Below are 17,022 nucleotides of genomic sequence, written 5' to 3'. Positions count from 1 at the left end.
CCGTTTACAAGGAATCCAACCAAGGGACATCGCATTTTCTACCCAGCAGAAGCTATCCCCGACGCAGGAAAAGCACCTAGTCGAATGGATTCGGATCCAGGCTGCCCTAGGGCTTCCACCTACGCACTCGCAAATCAGGGAATTTGCAGAACGAATCCTACACCTACAAGGGGGACCACAGACGATCGGAAAGAACTGGTTCCAAGCCTTTACACGCAGAAACCCATCGATAAAGGTCCAGAGGGCTAGGCCTATCGATTCCCAGCGTATCAACGGCGCGACAACTAACGTAATCAGGGACTGGTTTAGATACCTCTCTATTCCAGAGATTAAGGCCATCCAACCAGTTAACCGTTACAATATGGATGAGACTGGTATCCTAGAAGGCCGGGGATCGAACGGCCTGGTTCTAGGCTCTGCAGAAGCCCAGAATCTACGGAAAAAACAGCCGGGATCTAGAGCCTGGACGTCTATCCTTGAGTGTATCAGCGCGACAGGCACTACAGTACCACCCTTGGTTATTTTCAAAGGAAAATCAGTTCAACAGCAGTGGTTTCCACTAGACCTACAGCCCTATAGTAGCTGGAAGTTTACTGCCACCGAAAACGGATGGACAGATAACGACACGGCTGTCTTCTGGCTTAAGGAGATCTTCATACCATCCACCCAACCAACCAACCCTTCAACGGCTAGGCTACTTATCCTAGACGGCCACGGCAGCCATGAGACTACAGAATTCATGTATCTCTGCTATACCAACAATATACACCTGGTTTTCCTACCTCCCCACACGTCACACGTCCTACAGCCACTCGACCAGTCGGTTTTCGGTCCCCTTAAGGCAGCCTATAGGAAAGAGCTAGGCTACCTTGAGCAGTGGAATGATTCTACAGTAGTAGGGAAAAGGAATTTCCTTGCCTGCTATAGGAAGGCTCGCCAGTCAGCTTTTACGGCCCAGAATATACGCAGTGGGTGGAAATCAACAGGTCTCTGGCCAGTATCTATGACCTGGCCCTTCCTGAGCCCTCTACTGCTTGAGAATTCTACCAACGCTACTAGAAGCGTCAAATCTACCCTAGATAGGGCTATTGGATCTAGGGCTATCCAGCAATATGAAACAGCTACATCTGCAGTTACATGGTCGACCCCTAGGAAGACAGTTGACCTACAGGTCCAACTAGCCCAATTCAACCAGCTAGATCAACCTACTAATACGCAACGGCTTCTATTCCGTAAGGTTCGGAAAGGCTTTGAGAAAAAGGACTACCTTATAGCTACCCAGCAACGCAGGATTCAGGTTCTAGAACAGCAGCTAGGAGAGGCTAGGCCTAGGAAGAAGAAGAAGGTCCGGATTAGCCCAAATTCGAAGTTTGCCGACATTGAAGCTATCCACAGGGCCCAAATTGAGGCAGGTGATAAAGAGGATAATATAGGTGAAATCAGCGACCTTGAAATACCGAGTGATCCGGAGGACTGTATTGTCGTTGCATCGGAACGGGTTGAAAATTCGGGTTGAATTGATGGTATGATTTTTGGGGGTGGAATTTTGGGGTGTCCGAATGGGGAGGGTGTCCGAATGGGGAGGGTATCCGAAAGTGGGTGAGCAACGTTATAGACAGCCAAGGATTTGAAAACCACAACGTGTACTGATTCTCCTTTCAGAGTCTGGCTTCTGCGGCAATGGCTTTCAACATGTATTCGCTGCTCACGCCTATCCGTTATATCCTGAATCCCCGGCTAGGTTTGACGACACCCCTACAATCGGGACTGCTCTACCTAGCTCCAGGGGCAGGGTATCTTCTAGGGTCCCTCATTGGTAGCCGTCTGGCCGATCATGTCGTCAAGTCATGGATGAAAAGGCGGGGCTTCAGGCTTTGGGAAGACCGCCTTCGTGGTAGTCTGTTCTTGATGGCGTTCGCTCTGCCCGCATCGACTCTGTTGTACGGATGGGCTGTAGATCGAGGCCTAGGCGGGATCCCTCTTCCCGTAATCTCCATGTTCGTCCAAGGAGCTTGTCAAACCTGTGCGTTTCCTAGCTTGAACACGTACATTATGGACGTCATGCAGCACAAGAGCGGGAAAGCCTCGGGTCAATATCTGTCTTCTCATAGTTTTCGTCCTTCTTCTGACCCTCTCTAAAGCTAGTCACTATCTCGTCCGGTATGCATTTGCAGCGGTTGCCACTTCGAGCTGCATCCCCCTGATCGAGAATGCCAGCGCAGGAGATCTGCTGATGGGTGCGATAGGTGACCGGAATTGATCGCTGGTCTCCCACTCCTGGGAGGCCATCTATGGCCCTTATATACGCCTATTGGTCTCATCTGGGGCCCCCGAGGCCCCTGAAAGTGATCCTCTTGAGGGTCTTTGTCTGACTCTAGTCGGGCGTCTTCAAGTATTGCTGCAGCCTCCTCAACCTGTAATGCATTCCTGAATATGCCACTCAATACAGCCCGCTCTTTGCCTGGTGGTATCCTCACCCAGCTCTTTATACACTCGCTGACCTCGACCATTTCTGGTCCTAGCCGAATCCGCTCAGGCGCAATGGTATGCTTTGTGCCTGAGAAAACCCGTTCCGGCTCGGCTGACATTGGCGGGATCGAGAAGATCGTGATAGCCATCTTGCTAAGGTTCGGATAGACAAACTGGCGAGCCGACTCGAGCCACCAACTTAAGGCTGATTGTTCGCCGATTATGTGAGGTGGTGCCTGGTCTGCATGTCAGCATTAATGAGAATGTAATTAGGATGCGAACATACCCCAATGAAGTCGTCGAATTCGTCTCGGAACTGATCGTGAATGGCACCAGCCGCCTTAGCCTTGAAGCGCTGAAAGGGATTCTCTATCTGTCCGATCTCTGAACTTTGGGGGGTTTGCGCGGACCCTTCGACTCGTGGCTTGAAGTGCTTCTGCCAGAACTCCCTTGCAGCCCTGATTGTCGGTTCGATATATTGCCTTTGATGGGCCCAATGGGCATCAATATAAGCCTTACGGCAATGGCCCCACTTGCGGATTTGGTCTCCACCTACGGTTTCCTAGCCCCACTTGCGGATGGCGTGTCCCGACGGTATACTCAATTATCTATCATTGCTGTGGCTGCGCTTATGGAAAACGAAGTTGGGGGCTCGACTGACATGCTGGTTGGGTATAGTTCAACTATCTCCCTTACTACCGAAAGACGTTTTTTCTCCACAAGGAAGCGCTCGCGAAAAGGCTTCAAGATTCGCTCTCGTGGATCCATGGCGGATGCCAAAGCGCTCTGCGATGCGGGCTGGTTTTTGATGGATCACCAACTGAACAAGGCTTCCCCAAAGCGCTCTTTTGGACTTTAGTCTCTTGCAGTGCTTCTTCATTTTCTTGCAGCAGGCATCTTATCTGATGCAGGTTTGACTCGACTCGGAGCCGGTAATGTGGCAAGGGCCATGTGATGCACTGCAGAAAGGGCACTTCGGTCATCGCTGCAGACATCGCCGAGCTAACGGGGCCGAAACAACCAATGAAAATCAAGTTTTCTCGTATGCAGGAATTCGATAAGTACCTTGCGTCTGGCTGCACCTTCCCCCTTGACCCATCATCCTGACCCCCCACTTACAAGTCAGACACTCCCAGCCAGAAATTTTGACCACATCGGGATCTTAGCAATACTTCGCAAGACTCAGTTGTCGCCCTTTCCCCGGCCACATCCCAAGAACCGGAAATCCTTGCCTTTACACTGCAGTCTCCCAAAGCTGACCCCGGAGATTGGGCGCTGTATCGATGCCAGGACCGGCCTGACATGCGGCGCACGCGGTCGGTTTCATCTACAACGCCGCCTTGGCGAGGTTGCTGTCAAAGTTGCCGTCCTTGAAGGGAACGTTGGCGCTCCCAAAGTCGGTCGTCTCAAGAGCGTCCCTGGCCCCCTGGGGCATCGCGTCCCAGTCCGAGATGGGGTACGTCTTGCCACTCGTCGCCGTGAACTGGAGCTCGTGGTTGGTCAGGAAGGTCGTGAAGTACTCGACCTTGACGCTATCGCCCTCCACGTCCGGCGTCGCCGTCGTCTTATACTCGCCGTGGCCAGAGGCAGCGCCACCGAGGATCGCAGGTATCGGGTTGACCGCTGGGTCATCGACGAAGACGACAATGTTCTCAAAGTCGTGGCGGTGAGCAATGATAGATAATTGAGTATACCGTCGGGGCGCGCCATCCGTAAGTGGGGCTAGGAAACCGTAGGTGGGGACCAAATCCGCAAGTGGGGCCATAAAGCGACAAGTCCACATGGTACCAGATAAGCCGTTTCAGCAAAACGTCGCTGACCTGTTCCGCCGTTCCGCCGACTTCGCTCGCAGCTTGCAAGACCACGCAAAAAGCCTTAGTTCCCGCTCGCCACCCGTCATGTGATTCACTCAGTGTTGTGACAGCCGTCCTCTAGCCAATGGGCGCGAGGGTCAGCTATATCTAGGAAGTACGTTATGGTGTTAAAGATACCCCCAATCCCGCTTCCTGAGCTGGTGAGTTTTGAATCTCGTCATTCCAGTCCTAAAATAGGCCAGGTTCGGTGCAAAACTAGCTTCCTCTTCGTTACGTTGCTCACACACTTTTCGCCCCCCCCCCCGCCCTTTCGCTCCCGCGTAAATACCACCCCGAACTTTAACCCACGATATCATGGCCATTATTGCTCCGGTTTCTTCCAGACGCCGGCAGATTAATATTTTCTCAGTCCTCTGCGACTCTCATGAAAGACTGGGGGTTCGACGGCATTGACATTGATTGGGAATATCCAGCGGACGAAAGAGAAGCAGAAAACTTTGCTCTCCTGTTGGCAGCGGTACGTGATGAGCTTGATACTTACGTGTCACAGTATTCCCCAGGCTACCACTTTCTCTTCACGATCGCGTCGCCCGCTGGACAGGCCCATTACGAGAAGCTAGACCTCAAGAAGATCTCCGGTATTGTAGATACCTTTTACCGGATGGCCTACGATTATTCCGGCTCGTGGGACTCTTACGCCCAGTGGGTTCCAGCCTCTGCGATGCCGTACAGGGGCTTGACCACTGTCATGATTGTTCCTGTCGGGTACTGGTTCTCGATCTGCTTAGGCAGGCGGGCCATGATCTTACGGTTCAAGCGTGTAGATGACTAGACGTAGGCCTAGGTGATATCTCGCAGCCATAGGGTCTTCCCAGTTAGCAGTAAGGAGGGAGCGATTGCCAGGATAAGGCGTTGGCTGGCTCGTTGGATCGTGGGAGCCTGGGTCAAGATGACTTCTTTGCCGTCATCTGCGTATCCTTGGATGACAAGCCTCGATTTTTCATAGGGGGTACCTGTCGCCTTGCCTTTGACCTCGTTGACTATGCGTGACTTAAAGATGCGGACGCCCGCGTGCCTCGCAGGGTCGAACTGGGTGAACTCGAAGACGCCTCGTCCGATAAGGCTGTCGATCTCCTCCTTGGTTGACTGTTCGAACGGCTCGCCAGGGGCGGTCAGGATGCCTTCGTCGCGCAGCTTCTTTGCCAGATCATGGTCCGCTTCTTCCTTGCTTGATATAAATACCAAGTAGTAGTATTGGGCAGGCAGGCAGACATCTGTCTCAGTCATGTTCATGGTCAGTGGTGGGTTCTTGCGGGGGCGCCCAGGACGACGCTTCGCAGGTTGTGGCTGCTCGGTAGCGGTTTGCTCTGGCGCGACTACGATGACAGGTTGGATCGCATTGTCGGCATCTCCGCAGGGTGGCGCTTCAGGCGCTTCATCGGAATCTTCGTAAAATGGCTTGATGACGGTAGAGCGGAAATCTCTAGGTCCCTGCGGCAGGTCAAGGGTACAGGTCTCTCCCTTGGTGGCGAGGAGCTTGAAGGGTCCCTGCCAGCCTTGTTTCTCGCGCCACACACGCACCAGGGACTGCAGCGGCAGTGCCAGCGTTGGTGTCGTGTCAGGGCCGTTCCGGGTGGCGAGAGCCTCGGTCACTTGACGTCGCGCGTGGAGGCGTCGGATCTCCGCGGTGGCCTTGCGTACTGCTTCAACGCGTTGGGTAGTCGTGGGTGATGGCGCAGAATCGTCCGTCATACGAGGGTAGGACCCGAAGACCAGAAGAGTAGGCACGAGGCCGTTAGGACCGGCTGTGTCGTTAATGCTCTTAACGGCCATTTTCAGGGCCAGCTCTGGGCTCGTCGAGGGGTCTTCGGAGCGGATGATATCGTACGCTCTGCGCAGAGGTGCGTGGTATCTCTCCACCTTACCAACGCTGTTGTGGGCCTCGATGGGCATCTCCTTCACCGAGATAGCCATGGATCTGGCGGACTGCTTGAACACGGCAGAATGGAAGTTCTTACCCGCGTCGGTCACGATCCAGTCAGGGGGTCCCTGGTAGACGTCGATCCAGCACAGCCGCAGTGTATCCCACGTCTGTTTTGCTGAGATGTCCTTCAGGAAGCGGGCTGCGTTGAAGGAAGTGGCTGAATCAACGACGTGCAGGACAGGCTTATTGCCCTCGAGGTACATTATGTCGACGATGACTTCGTAGTTGAACTCGTGGTCGTCACGCAGAGTGAATTTGAAGCGCGTAGGTCGACCTGCGTGGAGTTGGCAGTGCCGGCAGATCTTCGTCAGCTCCTCCAGAGCGGTCAGTTCAACTGGATGCCCGGACAGCTGTAGCACGCGGTGTAGCCGTTGAACAGATGGGTGACCGAAGCGGCGATGGAGTCGCCGTAATTCAACGTCTGTGAGGTGGTTCCAGGCGAGGGATCGCTCGGGTTGCAAGAGCATCCACTGATGACCCCATTTCCTGATGACAGGTACGGTCATGGTGCCTTGACGGAGGACATTCCGGATATTATCAAACTGGATGCCCATCCGGTCCATGTCCTCGAGGCAGAGCAGGAAAGGGGTGTCCGTGGGGATGACGTGGAAAGACATCTTGCCGAAGACGGTAGATACAACCGTTGTACCAATAGAGTCGATGGGATCCCCTCCGCCGAAGCGGATCTTCGCATCTCCCGCTGTTGATGTGTCCAGTGTAACGGGGACTTCACGCTGCAGGGCGACGAACTGCGGGTGGCCTGCGGTTGAGAATCCTGCTGCGCCTGTATCTGGCATGATCCCTTGGAAACCGCGTGATGAATAGCGGCCTTCAAGGGAGAAGACTGACGCAGCGTCGTCCGGCAGCTGTTGGCCGTGGAGATCCTCCTTCGTTAAGGCATGTGCAACAGCCTGGTCTGCGAGGCCAGCGACGATCTTCGGACCGTTCACGGGGCCTGTAAAGTAGGAAGTCATGAACTCCTGACTTTCATCACTCTCCTCTCTAGGCAGCGCCCCATACTGGTCATCGGCGATTCCCAAGGCTTGGAAGTACTGGGCGTCCGGGTCGTCGTTATCGTTTTCGTCTCTGTCCATGCCCTCAATGCCTTCATGCCAGGCGAGAAAGTGGTTGAACGAGGGCATCGACGTGTCCTGGGTGTATTGGTACTTGCCTCTGAAGCTGTCATACGCGCGTCGGCGTTCGTCGTTCGAATGCTTTGTCGACCAGCATCCAGATTTCCTGCAGACATAGCACTTCTTAGGGGTGGCAGGCAGCGTGGGCCGTGGTGATGATGTAGATACGCTGCCAGGTGGTCTCCATGAAGAAGAGCTGCCAGGCCTGATGCCAGAGTGTGACCGTTGGCGCTGACCGAATCGTGACTCGCGGCCATGGCCCCTGTAGGTGCGGTCGGTCCAGTACTGGTCACTGGCATTGGACTGCTGGTTCGTTGACTGCGTAGCTGTTCCGATGGCTGATCGAAGCTGGTTGCAGACACCTTCAAAAGGTAGGTGCCGGGCTAAAGAGACAGAGCTCGCATTCCCTGACGCCGCGGCAGGCACTCAAGACCTGGTCTCGCAGGGCTTCATCAGACTGATGGATGATTGATAGTGCCTGTTGCACCTTCATCAGTGTCTCGAGCAAGAGGTCCAGGCACTCCATTTTGGTTTTGTCAGGGTTCTCGTGGATGATGTGGAGGAAGGTTGTATTCCGCCACTCCGCCAGGTAGACCTGACGTGACTCCTCGGTCTCAAAGTGTTGTTTGACGCGGCTGACCATAGTGTGGAAGTCAGGGGAAGGCGTGACGTTACACAGGCGAGCGAAGTAAAACTGTAGAGCCTTGGTCTTCAACATAATGGAGAAGGCGCCAGCGAAAAGGGCGTGAGGGATGCCAGCTTTATGGCAGTTATCCCTGAAGATCAAGAGTTTGGATTCAAGGATGTCGTACATCCCGCCTCCATACTTCATATCGTCGGTGTACAGCTTAGTGAGGTCTGTGAGCTGCTTCGGGGATGGCATGTGACCGGGGATGACTGTAGGTGGCGTATGTCTGTGGGTGACTGCAGGGACTGGCGGTCGATCCTGATACCCGCTGCTGTGGCCTTGATGGCTAATAGCAGGACTTTGACGGATAGAAACAGGGGTAGTTGCAGATGGAGGTATGTAAGGCCGTATTGGAGTGCTGATGTCGCTGAAGAAATCGGGATCGGCGAGATTCTCCCGGAAAGTACTGTTCTTGCCAGCAACCTCGGTCATCTCTGCATTTGTCCATGTTCGGAAGTTCCCTCTCTTCACTGCCTCGTATACGTTGTTTGCAATCCTGTTACCGTCGGTAGCCACGAAGACGCCTTGGCAAAGCAGGTATTCGCGGAGGTACCTGATAATAGAGTTGGGGGCAAGCATAAACGTTTCTGCCTCCCATTCTTCAAAGTCGCTGTTGATCTCCTCCCATAGGAGTTGGCCAAATAGATGCCGTCGCTTATAGCACTCTATAAGGTAGCCGATTATCGATCCAATTTGCTCCGGGGTGTTATCCAGATCGGTGGGATCAAAAGCGCTGATCTTTCCCCAGGTTGGTGGATCAACGCTGTCCCAGATCTTTAGGGGGATCGGAAGGGGTGCCAGGCTTGGCGCCATGACTGTGTCTTCCATGGCAGCTCCCAAGGCAGCGGCGGCGTCTGTAGCTGAGTTTGGCGAGGAAGTCTAGTCTGGTTGACTGTCCGGTTTGACGGTCCGGATGTCCGGATAGTGAAACGAGAAAGCTGCGGGGTTTTTGAGATGTCCTGAGACACGATACGTTTTGAAAGTATCTGTTACACCGGAGTACTCTGATCCGGTTAGAGGACTGTCTGAGTTTTCGGAGCTAACGGCAGGCACCGCCTGCGCCGCTGGCAAAGCTTGAAGAGCGTGAAAATGAGGGTATCGTGGGATCTGGTGGGAATAGGGGTGGTAGCGGGATGGAAGGAAAAAGGGCGTTTCCTGCTGCGTCCGCTGGAAACGAGGGGACGCGTCGTAGCTGCGTTGCTCTTGCCGCGAGAGATCGCGGGAGCCGTGAAGTCGTGCGTGATGGACGCTCCCCAGGCGTATCCGGTATCGCCACCTACCCTCTGGAAGAGGGATTCTCGGTCGTAACGATAGAACTGCGAGGGGATCGAGGGTCGAGGAGCTTCGAACCTTCGGTAACCTGTTGTTACTAAGGCCCGTCACCGGCTCTGTGATCCTCGTTAGCACGGGTTGACCTTTCACCGCCGTTGACCAGGGATTTGTCAACGGTTAGATCTTGCCGTCTCTTCTGTGTTTTCCTTGCTGATCTGCGGTATTCAAGTGGTAACTGTAAAGTTTACCACTGATCAGTGTAGGTCTCACAGGGGTGAAAACATAACCCCATAGGGACTCGACAAGGGAAGCCGTAATACCGTTTGTATTAAAGCTTCTGATAGTCGATGATGATTGATTCAAGTAAAGGAAAGGGGCGCGCACGCCAGTCGGGCGCGAAGGTATATGCCAGGGTGGTCACGTGGTTGAGCACCAGCCGGGAGGAGTCCCCCTGCCAGCACCGGCCGCACTGACCATCCTGCTCGCGCCCGCGGGATCCTGGCGCCGATGTTCCAACACAAAGATCTTGAGTTGAGCGGTGGCTTTGGCGTCAATGTCTCCGAACGCTGACTGGAGGACGTTTTTAACAGCGTTGACGTTGTCAAAGAGGACCACGCCATTTTTTATGTTGTAGCTGACTTGATCGTGTGCTTTACCTTTGAGGCACGAGACGACGTATCCCATGCGTTGAGATTCCGAATTCCACCAATCTTTGTTCATTTCTAGCTTTAGCTCGAGTTGCTGAAGGAAATTTGGCAGGAGAGTAGGGTCCTCTCCTGTGAAGGTTTCGGGGTCGGGGTGTTCTGGTGTGCGGTGTGAGGCTCCTCCTGATTGAATAACTTTTAGGTAGGCTTCGTTCTCTGCTATCAAACGGGCGATTGTTGCGTCTCCATCACTCTTAGCAATGAGCGTATTTTCCAGGCGGTTTTGGAGGTCTTCCACTTGTGTATTTGTCGTCGCGGCTGAGGCACGTAGAGAATCGATTACCGCTTGCATACCGTAGGCGGCGTTTCACACGAGGAAGACTTCTTTCATAAGGCCGGTTGGGTTGGTTGAGAAGGCATTTCGGAAGGTTTCTTCGGTGTTGCTGGCGCTGAGGAGAGGGCAGGGGGGTACTCGATCGACGGGAGTGACGGCGGCGCTAAACATGGCGTTATTGACTTGACGGTGGCGGGCTTGGTGTAGGTGGGGTTGACGGTTTCGTTTGAGTTGGTTGGTCGGTCTCGTCTGGTCTCGTTTGGGTTGATTGGTTGGTCTCGTTTTGGTTGGTTTGTTGGTCTCGTTTTGGTTGGTTTGTTGGTCTCGTTTGGGTTGGTTGGTTGGTGTCGCTTGGGTTGGGTTCGTTTGGGTTGGTCTCGTTGGGTTGGTTTCGTTTGGTTTGCTTGGTTTCGTTGGTTTGGCCTGGATAGCTTGGAGTGGTGACTATTGGAGGGAAACCGGCGATATTCACGTCGAGGACGGTGATATGCCGTGTCGTGGTACTGGTAAACAATATGTGATGGGACAAGGGCACGAAGAGGTCGGGTGCGACTTGGGCAAAACGATTGTTTACGAGGAGGGAAGGAGAAAGAGAGAGCTTCGTAAGGAAAACTCTCACTAAAGCTATTTGTACAGTCTTCATAAAATGACACTAACGTTATTCATAAAGCATAAAAGTCACGTGGTCGTTCCCTCACAATTACATTGTCCTCATTGCCCAGAAACAGAGGGGGTTTACAGATCATGTCTTCCGTTTCAAGGACAATAAGCTCAACAACAACTTCCGCTCGAGAGCCCTGATAGACGGGTCGTACGGAAAAGAGATGAACCTGGACTCCTATGACAATGTTCTCCTCTTCGCGACCGGCATAGGAATCGCCGGTCAGCTATCACACGTCGCACAGCTCCTCAGGAGCTATTACGACTGTGGTGTGAAGACGAAAAGGGTCACATTGTTCTGGCAAGTGGATGCCGAAAGTGCGTACAGCCATTCATCCCATGCGCCGCGTCCCACTGACAAGCCGTCGCAGTCCAGCTCGGGTGGGTGGCTGACCGGATGCAGCAGCTGCTTGAGCTCGACGAAAAAAGTCAAGTGGGTTGGGGGCCTGTGCTTCTCGTGACGACCGGACCGGACTAACATCCCTACAGGTACTCCATATTTACCTATTTGTGGTTGGCGGCTTTTTATCGCGAGAGGCCGGAACGGCGGACTTTGTCAATCGGGGGAAGCAGATCGTCGTGACGTACAGGGGTATGGATGCAGGGCACCTAACCGATACAGAGCTTGGCTGACATGGGGGTCGTACAGTCATATCTCGTGGGTCAATGTCGTCATCTGATCGCATCATGTTGTCTGATTGCTAACGCTGGCCGGCAGTATGCGCAGAACCCCAAATCGTCGATCGAGTTCGCGGCATCGTGCAACGCCGGGCAGACGGAAAGGTTCACGTGACGTGTTTGGACTTTTGTCCAGATGCCGCGCGTCGCACTGGATCGCTCCCGGCTTAGGGCACGGGCGGGGATTCAGGCTGATGATGGATGATCCCCCAGTGCACGCCTGTCAGAGCGCAGTTGTCAGCAGAGTGAAGAGGTCTTCGCATCGCAGTCCGTAGCTTAATTCGTAGGTATATGGTGATGGAACATCTGAAATCTGGCCTCCTCCTGCGAGGAGGGGCCATCCGCAGCTCCTTATATGTACCTCCAACGCCTCCGCACTTGCCCACGCGCCTATCATCTGAGGGGAACGGGATACCGCAATTGTGCCCTGACACTCGGTCTGGCTTGACCGAGATGAACTATGCGAAGGGGTAGGTGATTGGTAGCAATCGTTCTCTACTATGGTCACTAAGCGTTCAAGTATGGAAGCGCATACCTGCGGAACCTACCCTCAGATGCTTCTTTCGAAGCAATGTAACTACCCTTCGTCGCAAGCACTCTTCGCTTTCTCTATATCCTCCAATTCGGTCGAAAACTTTGATGCAACATCGTAGCCAGAAGCGGGAGAGCCGTCGGGCCCGTACTCGTTGAAAGATCATATCTTGCTGACAGGGAGCCATGAGAAAGAACCCGCAGAAGGGAACAGAGATTTCTCTCCACCCCATACCAAATACTCATCATCCTGAAACCACAACACTGGGAACTTTCAGTTTGTGACCTGAGGACAACCATCTTCGTACCCATCCTTCCAACCATGAATATGTTTTTGACCACTTCTGTAACAAATAGAAATATAGCAGCAATTTCCACGCCTTTGAAGTCACCAAGAGGGAGTGCAAGGATGGCATACCAGGTAGATCGCTTCGAGGCCGAGGAAGAGCCCTACCTTCCAAGATACAGTCCGCCCACATCTGGATATGCGATGCCTTCGAAAGACTTCTTCTTCAGTAGAGTCCCCTGAGGCTCAACATCAGGAGGGCTTCCAATTTGTTGAACCGGCAAACGTCTTAAGTGGCAACCTTCCTGAACCCCCCGGAACTCTGTTGGTCGTGCGTAGGATCCTCAGATCGGCCTAAATGAACATCATCCTCATTGAGTCGACGACGTTTCTGACACCAGGACAAGCCCCAATTCGTGATAGTGGGTGGTGAGGATGAAACATCAGGATAAAAGTGGCGTAGTGTCTTACGGCGTCGTGTCGATCGGCGTGCATCCGTGCCACAAGTGGGTGACTGTGCAGAGCAAGGTTGATAGGTAGAGATGTTATCGTCGCAAGACGCCGCAACTGCGATATTGTCCTGCAATACTGGTTCTTCAACCACCATACAACGTACTGTCTTGTCTGGTCCAATAGTGGTATTTTTTTTCACCATCGTCAGCCACCGGGCCTTGGGTGCCTGTCCTGAGCCACTGCCAATCCTGCTTGAAAAGGCTTTCATCAACTCAACAAACGCCATGTCAGGGCCCTCCGGAGGTGGCAACACGGCTCGGAGCTCGGAAACCGCGATTGGCCGAGATTGAAACAGCGAACTAGAGGAACTAGCTCCATCGCTGGTCAAGCCGGCAGCTTGAAAATCCGCATTAGTATCATAGTATGAGACCATAAAAACGCCCAATCTCTCATTCAAGGCGGGATCGAAGAACACACTAACCGTTTGCCGCGCCTGGTTCAAGCGTACCAATGTCTGAGCTGGTTGACGGAGGGGTTGAAGAGCAGTGGGGCTGGACGGAAGCCCAAGAAGTCGTATCCTGCGACGCTGCTGAACTGCTTGGAACGGTACGAACCGAGGAACCAGCGTGCTTCAAAGACCCGGTCTTCTCAGAAATACTTTCTGCCAGCATTGCTACTCTGCGTGAACGTTCCTTCGCGGCTTCAGCCCTGGCTTTCAGGCACGCAATCTCTTGCCTGTTAGCCTCCTGCTCTGTTTTGATTTGCTGAATCTTCTCCATTAACCGCTCAAGCTCCTCTTGCTTCGTGTCGATCGTCTGTTGGAGTATGGGAATCCTCATGCTGGCGGCACCTTCTGCGGCACTTTGCTTGTTGGCAACTCAAGTTATGATATCAGCAAAGTCGGGTAGGCTTTGTCAATGTGAGCATCAAGGGCAGCGGAGCCGAGCTTCTCTGGGTGCTCCATGTTTCGCCAGAAAGTTGTGTTGTAGAGGTGACCAGAGCTAAGGAAAAAACAGAGTGCGGCGGTCCAACGCTTTATGGTTTGGGATCTGGGAACATCGCTCGTTGGCGCTAAGTTCTCCTCTGGATGCCGCCATGCCTTGGGGCAAATCAGCCTCTGTTGTTGGTTGTTCTTGCTGGGCGGTGAGCTCTCTAATTGGTCGACCAAGGCCGAGCCACCCCACCGCCGCCGTGCCACCAATCCGGCTGATTGCGAAGCTTCCTTGTACTCTGACGTGCCACCATGTGTGTTCGTCTCTACCATCTTCGTCGGGCGTGTACGCTTTACGATTCTGCCGGACTCCGCCGATGAATCCATCCTTGCCCCGAACCCAGTTCTGCTGAATCTGCTTATTAAAACATGTCGTTGGTGTTCCCCTCCTGGTAATATACATGTCACTGATCAACAGGATCAGTCAGGGCTTCGATACGATGAGATTCTAAGGGTACATAGGTGGTCGAGTGTAGGCGCCGGCCTCTACAGGCAATCTGCTCTCCGATTGATTCACTTAACTGGCCACTGAGCTTCCGTACATGGTCCCTCGCTCCCGTCATTCGCATGCTTAGCAATACACTGATGGTAGCCAGGGTATTGGCGAAACCACGGAGCGTCTGCCGAGACGGTCTGCGAGTGTAAGGGTGAAGGCGCGGAGGCTCAAGCTCTCCCCGAGTATTTGTTCACATTCGATGAACAGATCGGAGTCGCGAGTAAAATAATATGGAGAATCATTGGTATGGCATGATGAAGTGGTCGGAAACGCAATTACTCCTCCCTGTTGCCATGCCACCCTGCCGAAACTCCCGGTCACGTCAGACCTTTACGAGGCCGTCCCCGACGACGACGTACTTTTGCCTCCTCGTCGGTCTTCCTCATCTTCGTTGGGCGAGTCTGCTTTGCAACCCTGGAGGACCCCGTATGTGGACTTGCCTTCACCCCGAACTTCGCCTCAAACCTGCCTATTAGTTCGGGGGCATTGATCTCGTCCTCTGGCACAAGAGTTGCCTGCCAACGAACCAAGTAGTGTACCTTGCCCTGTATAACTTCTTTCCCGATCAACTCAGTGATCTCCCAATCTCCATCGGCGACCACATCAACAGGTTGGCCCTGTTCCGATCCGGTGGAAGTACTTCGAATAGACTTGCCAATTTGACCGTTGGCATGGTTGCCCATGTCAACCATGAGTTGATCTTCATCAGTCTTGACCGGGGATTCCCAAACATCGTTCTCATTGCGAACAGAAGCTAGTACAGTGACTTCATGGTCTCCTGTTGCCGTAATACCATGCCCGGCATCATTTTCTACAAGTGCGACGTTGATTTCGGCTGTGTGAATCAGTAGGTCGAACATGCCTGCGAAGCGTCAGACTTACCAATATTGGTCGGCAGAGACTGGGAATCGAGACGCCCAGCATCATGAACAGAAGGGTCAATGAGAGCCACTGACTGATCTCCGTTGCTTAGGTGAAGGCGTGTCTCCTTCAACTTCGCAAGTGGTGACGCTCTATGGCGAGCACCGTTGGTACGAAGACAATCATCGGTACCCGACACTGTAAGGTTTGATATTTGTGCGTCGCTCGTGCTTGGCTTGTCATGTTGTTTCGGTGCATTGATGTAAGACGGGGGGGCTGAGTCGATAGGTCTGTCGTCGGCCACATGGTTGTCATTCTGTTTCTCTGTGCCAAGTCAGCATATGCATCCAACAAAATTGCTTTGGAACTTATCAACCTTGACAGCTGGAATCTTCCGTGTAGTTCTGATTCACCGGGCTCCCATACTGTTCTGGCGGCGGCACAATATCGGTTCTTGTGAGATCGATCACACCAGTAGTGACTGAAAGCTGTTCCGATGGTCGAAACTCATCGTCGGGGAAGTCGACACTCTGCTCGCTTAATTCTGGACTGGGGCGCGACACCAACTTGGATCTTACCCCGCCAGGTCTCTTGCCTCCGGATGCTCGGCTATGGGATTGTTTGGATAGGGATGGCCTGAAGCTCTTGGTGAAAGGGTCGTAGTTCTGGAATGGTCGACTCATTGTGGCAAAGGAGGATAAAATGGTAGAAACGACGGTTGAACGGGGTGTGCATAAGCAGAATTTGACGAGTGATCTTGCTGGAGATGCCCCTTTTAGATGAGAGGTAAAGGCGAGTCTTATAGTTTGAACTTGGGACATGAGCAGAGCTGACTCTTTCCGCTTGGGGAAATACCCTCTTTCGGAAATACCGAGTGACATTGCCTCGTTCCTCGCCAAAGCCGAGCTCTTTCCCGAAAGAGCATGTTACCCAATTGATGATGACGCATCTCGCATCACCCGAAACGCTCAAGATTAGCAAGGATGCCAAATCCCAGAGCAAGTTGGATGTTGGGAGCGTCCTGCCGTGAACCCCTGATATCGCCGATGATGGCCTGGGCGGATAAGGCTTACCAAGCAGTCTTCCACTCGTGCCCCCAACGGGAATCTCGGTCGAAACTGCTCGGTCGTCTCGTCAGTCCCTAGCGCCAAGGGTGTGCCGTCACAAGTCTCACCGCTGCCACTGAAGAGTCATACGGCTGAGTCCTGTCCCTAGCTTGCTGACGTGGCTCGTGACTCTGGGCCGCGGATTCATCGGAATACCGGCGACCGGCCCCCGCGAGAATGTCTCACGTACCTGGTTGAGGGATTTCCATGGGAACTCCAGGCAAGGCCCTGACTGCCGCCGCGTGATGATCATCGACCCGTCACGGCGGCTGTATCACGCCTCGGGTCTCATGAGTCTCCGTCCGGCCATTGGTAAAGCGGTGTGCCGCCTTGGTTCATGATTGAGGGCCTCCAGCGTTGCAGTTCTGGCAAGGGCAAGTGATCAGCCCCTTGCCTGCTCGTTCTCTCGCCAATCATGGGCATTGCTTCTGCCTGAGGAGACAGTCCCAAGGGCAACCAGCAAGCCTGCGCCCTAAAAAGTCTCACCCGAACTCGTATCGAGCCAGGCCGAGACCGGCTCGGCATAAGATCTTCGTCGGCTTGGACGTGACGGGGGTTCAGCGGAGCTGAGGCCAATATCAATAAAGACGAGTCAGCCTAGCGGGCTGATTGCGAGGTTGTC

General features: G+C 53.6%; 4 protein-coding genes across 4 annotated transcripts; 1 reads left to right on the top strand and 3 right to left on the bottom strand.

Moving 5' to 3' along the window:
• Positions 1–3,796: 3,796 nt before the first annotated feature.
• Positions 3,797–4,252, bottom strand: VDAG_04834 (necrosis- and ethylene-inducing protein; the record flags this gene model as incomplete). The annotated part of the gene is made up of 1 exon (XM_009654438.1): positions 3,797–4,252. The coding sequence occupies one exon, from the start codon at positions 4,250–4,252 to the stop codon at positions 3,797–3,799; it is 456 nt and encodes a 151-aa protein (XP_009652733.1).
• A 455-nt stretch (positions 4,253–4,707) lies between these two features.
• On the top strand, positions 4,708–5,086 carry VDAG_04833 (endochitinase; the record flags this gene model as incomplete). The annotated part of the gene is made up of 3 exons (XM_009654437.1): positions 4,708–4,800; positions 4,834–4,989; positions 5,072–5,086. The coding sequence occupies 3 exons, from the start codon at positions 4,708–4,710 to the stop codon at positions 5,084–5,086; spliced, it is 264 nt and encodes an 87-aa protein (XP_009652732.1).
• Positions 5,087–5,123: 37 nt separating this feature from the next.
• Positions 5,124–10,080, bottom strand: VDAG_04832 (uncharacterized protein; the record flags this gene model as incomplete). The annotated part of the gene is made up of 4 exons (XM_009654436.1): positions 5,124–7,748; positions 7,888–8,948; positions 9,369–9,430; positions 9,794–10,080. The coding sequence occupies 4 exons, from the start codon at positions 10,078–10,080 to the stop codon at positions 5,124–5,126; spliced, it is 4,035 nt and encodes a 1,344-aa protein (XP_009652731.1).
• Positions 10,081–14,671: 4,591 nt separating this feature from the next.
• Positions 14,672–15,977, bottom strand: VDAG_04831 (uncharacterized protein; the record flags this gene model as incomplete). Its single annotated transcript, XM_009654435.1, has 4 exons — positions 14,672–14,734; positions 14,793–15,268; positions 15,316–15,610; positions 15,708–15,977. The coding sequence occupies 4 exons, from the start codon at positions 15,975–15,977 to the stop codon at positions 14,672–14,674; spliced, it is 1,104 nt and encodes a 367-aa protein (XP_009652730.1).
• Positions 15,978–17,022: the final 1,045 nt, after the last annotated feature.

This window comes from Verticillium dahliae, genomic scaffold (genome assembly GCF_000150675.1).
Source record: "Verticillium dahliae VdLs.17 supercont1.8 genomic scaffold, whole genome shotgun sequence".
Taxonomy (NCBI): domain Eukaryota; kingdom Fungi; phylum Ascomycota; class Sordariomycetes; order Glomerellales; family Plectosphaerellaceae; genus Verticillium; species Verticillium dahliae.
The sequence above is the reverse complement of the archived record's forward strand: the minus strand, read 5'-3'. Positions and strand labels throughout refer to the sequence as shown.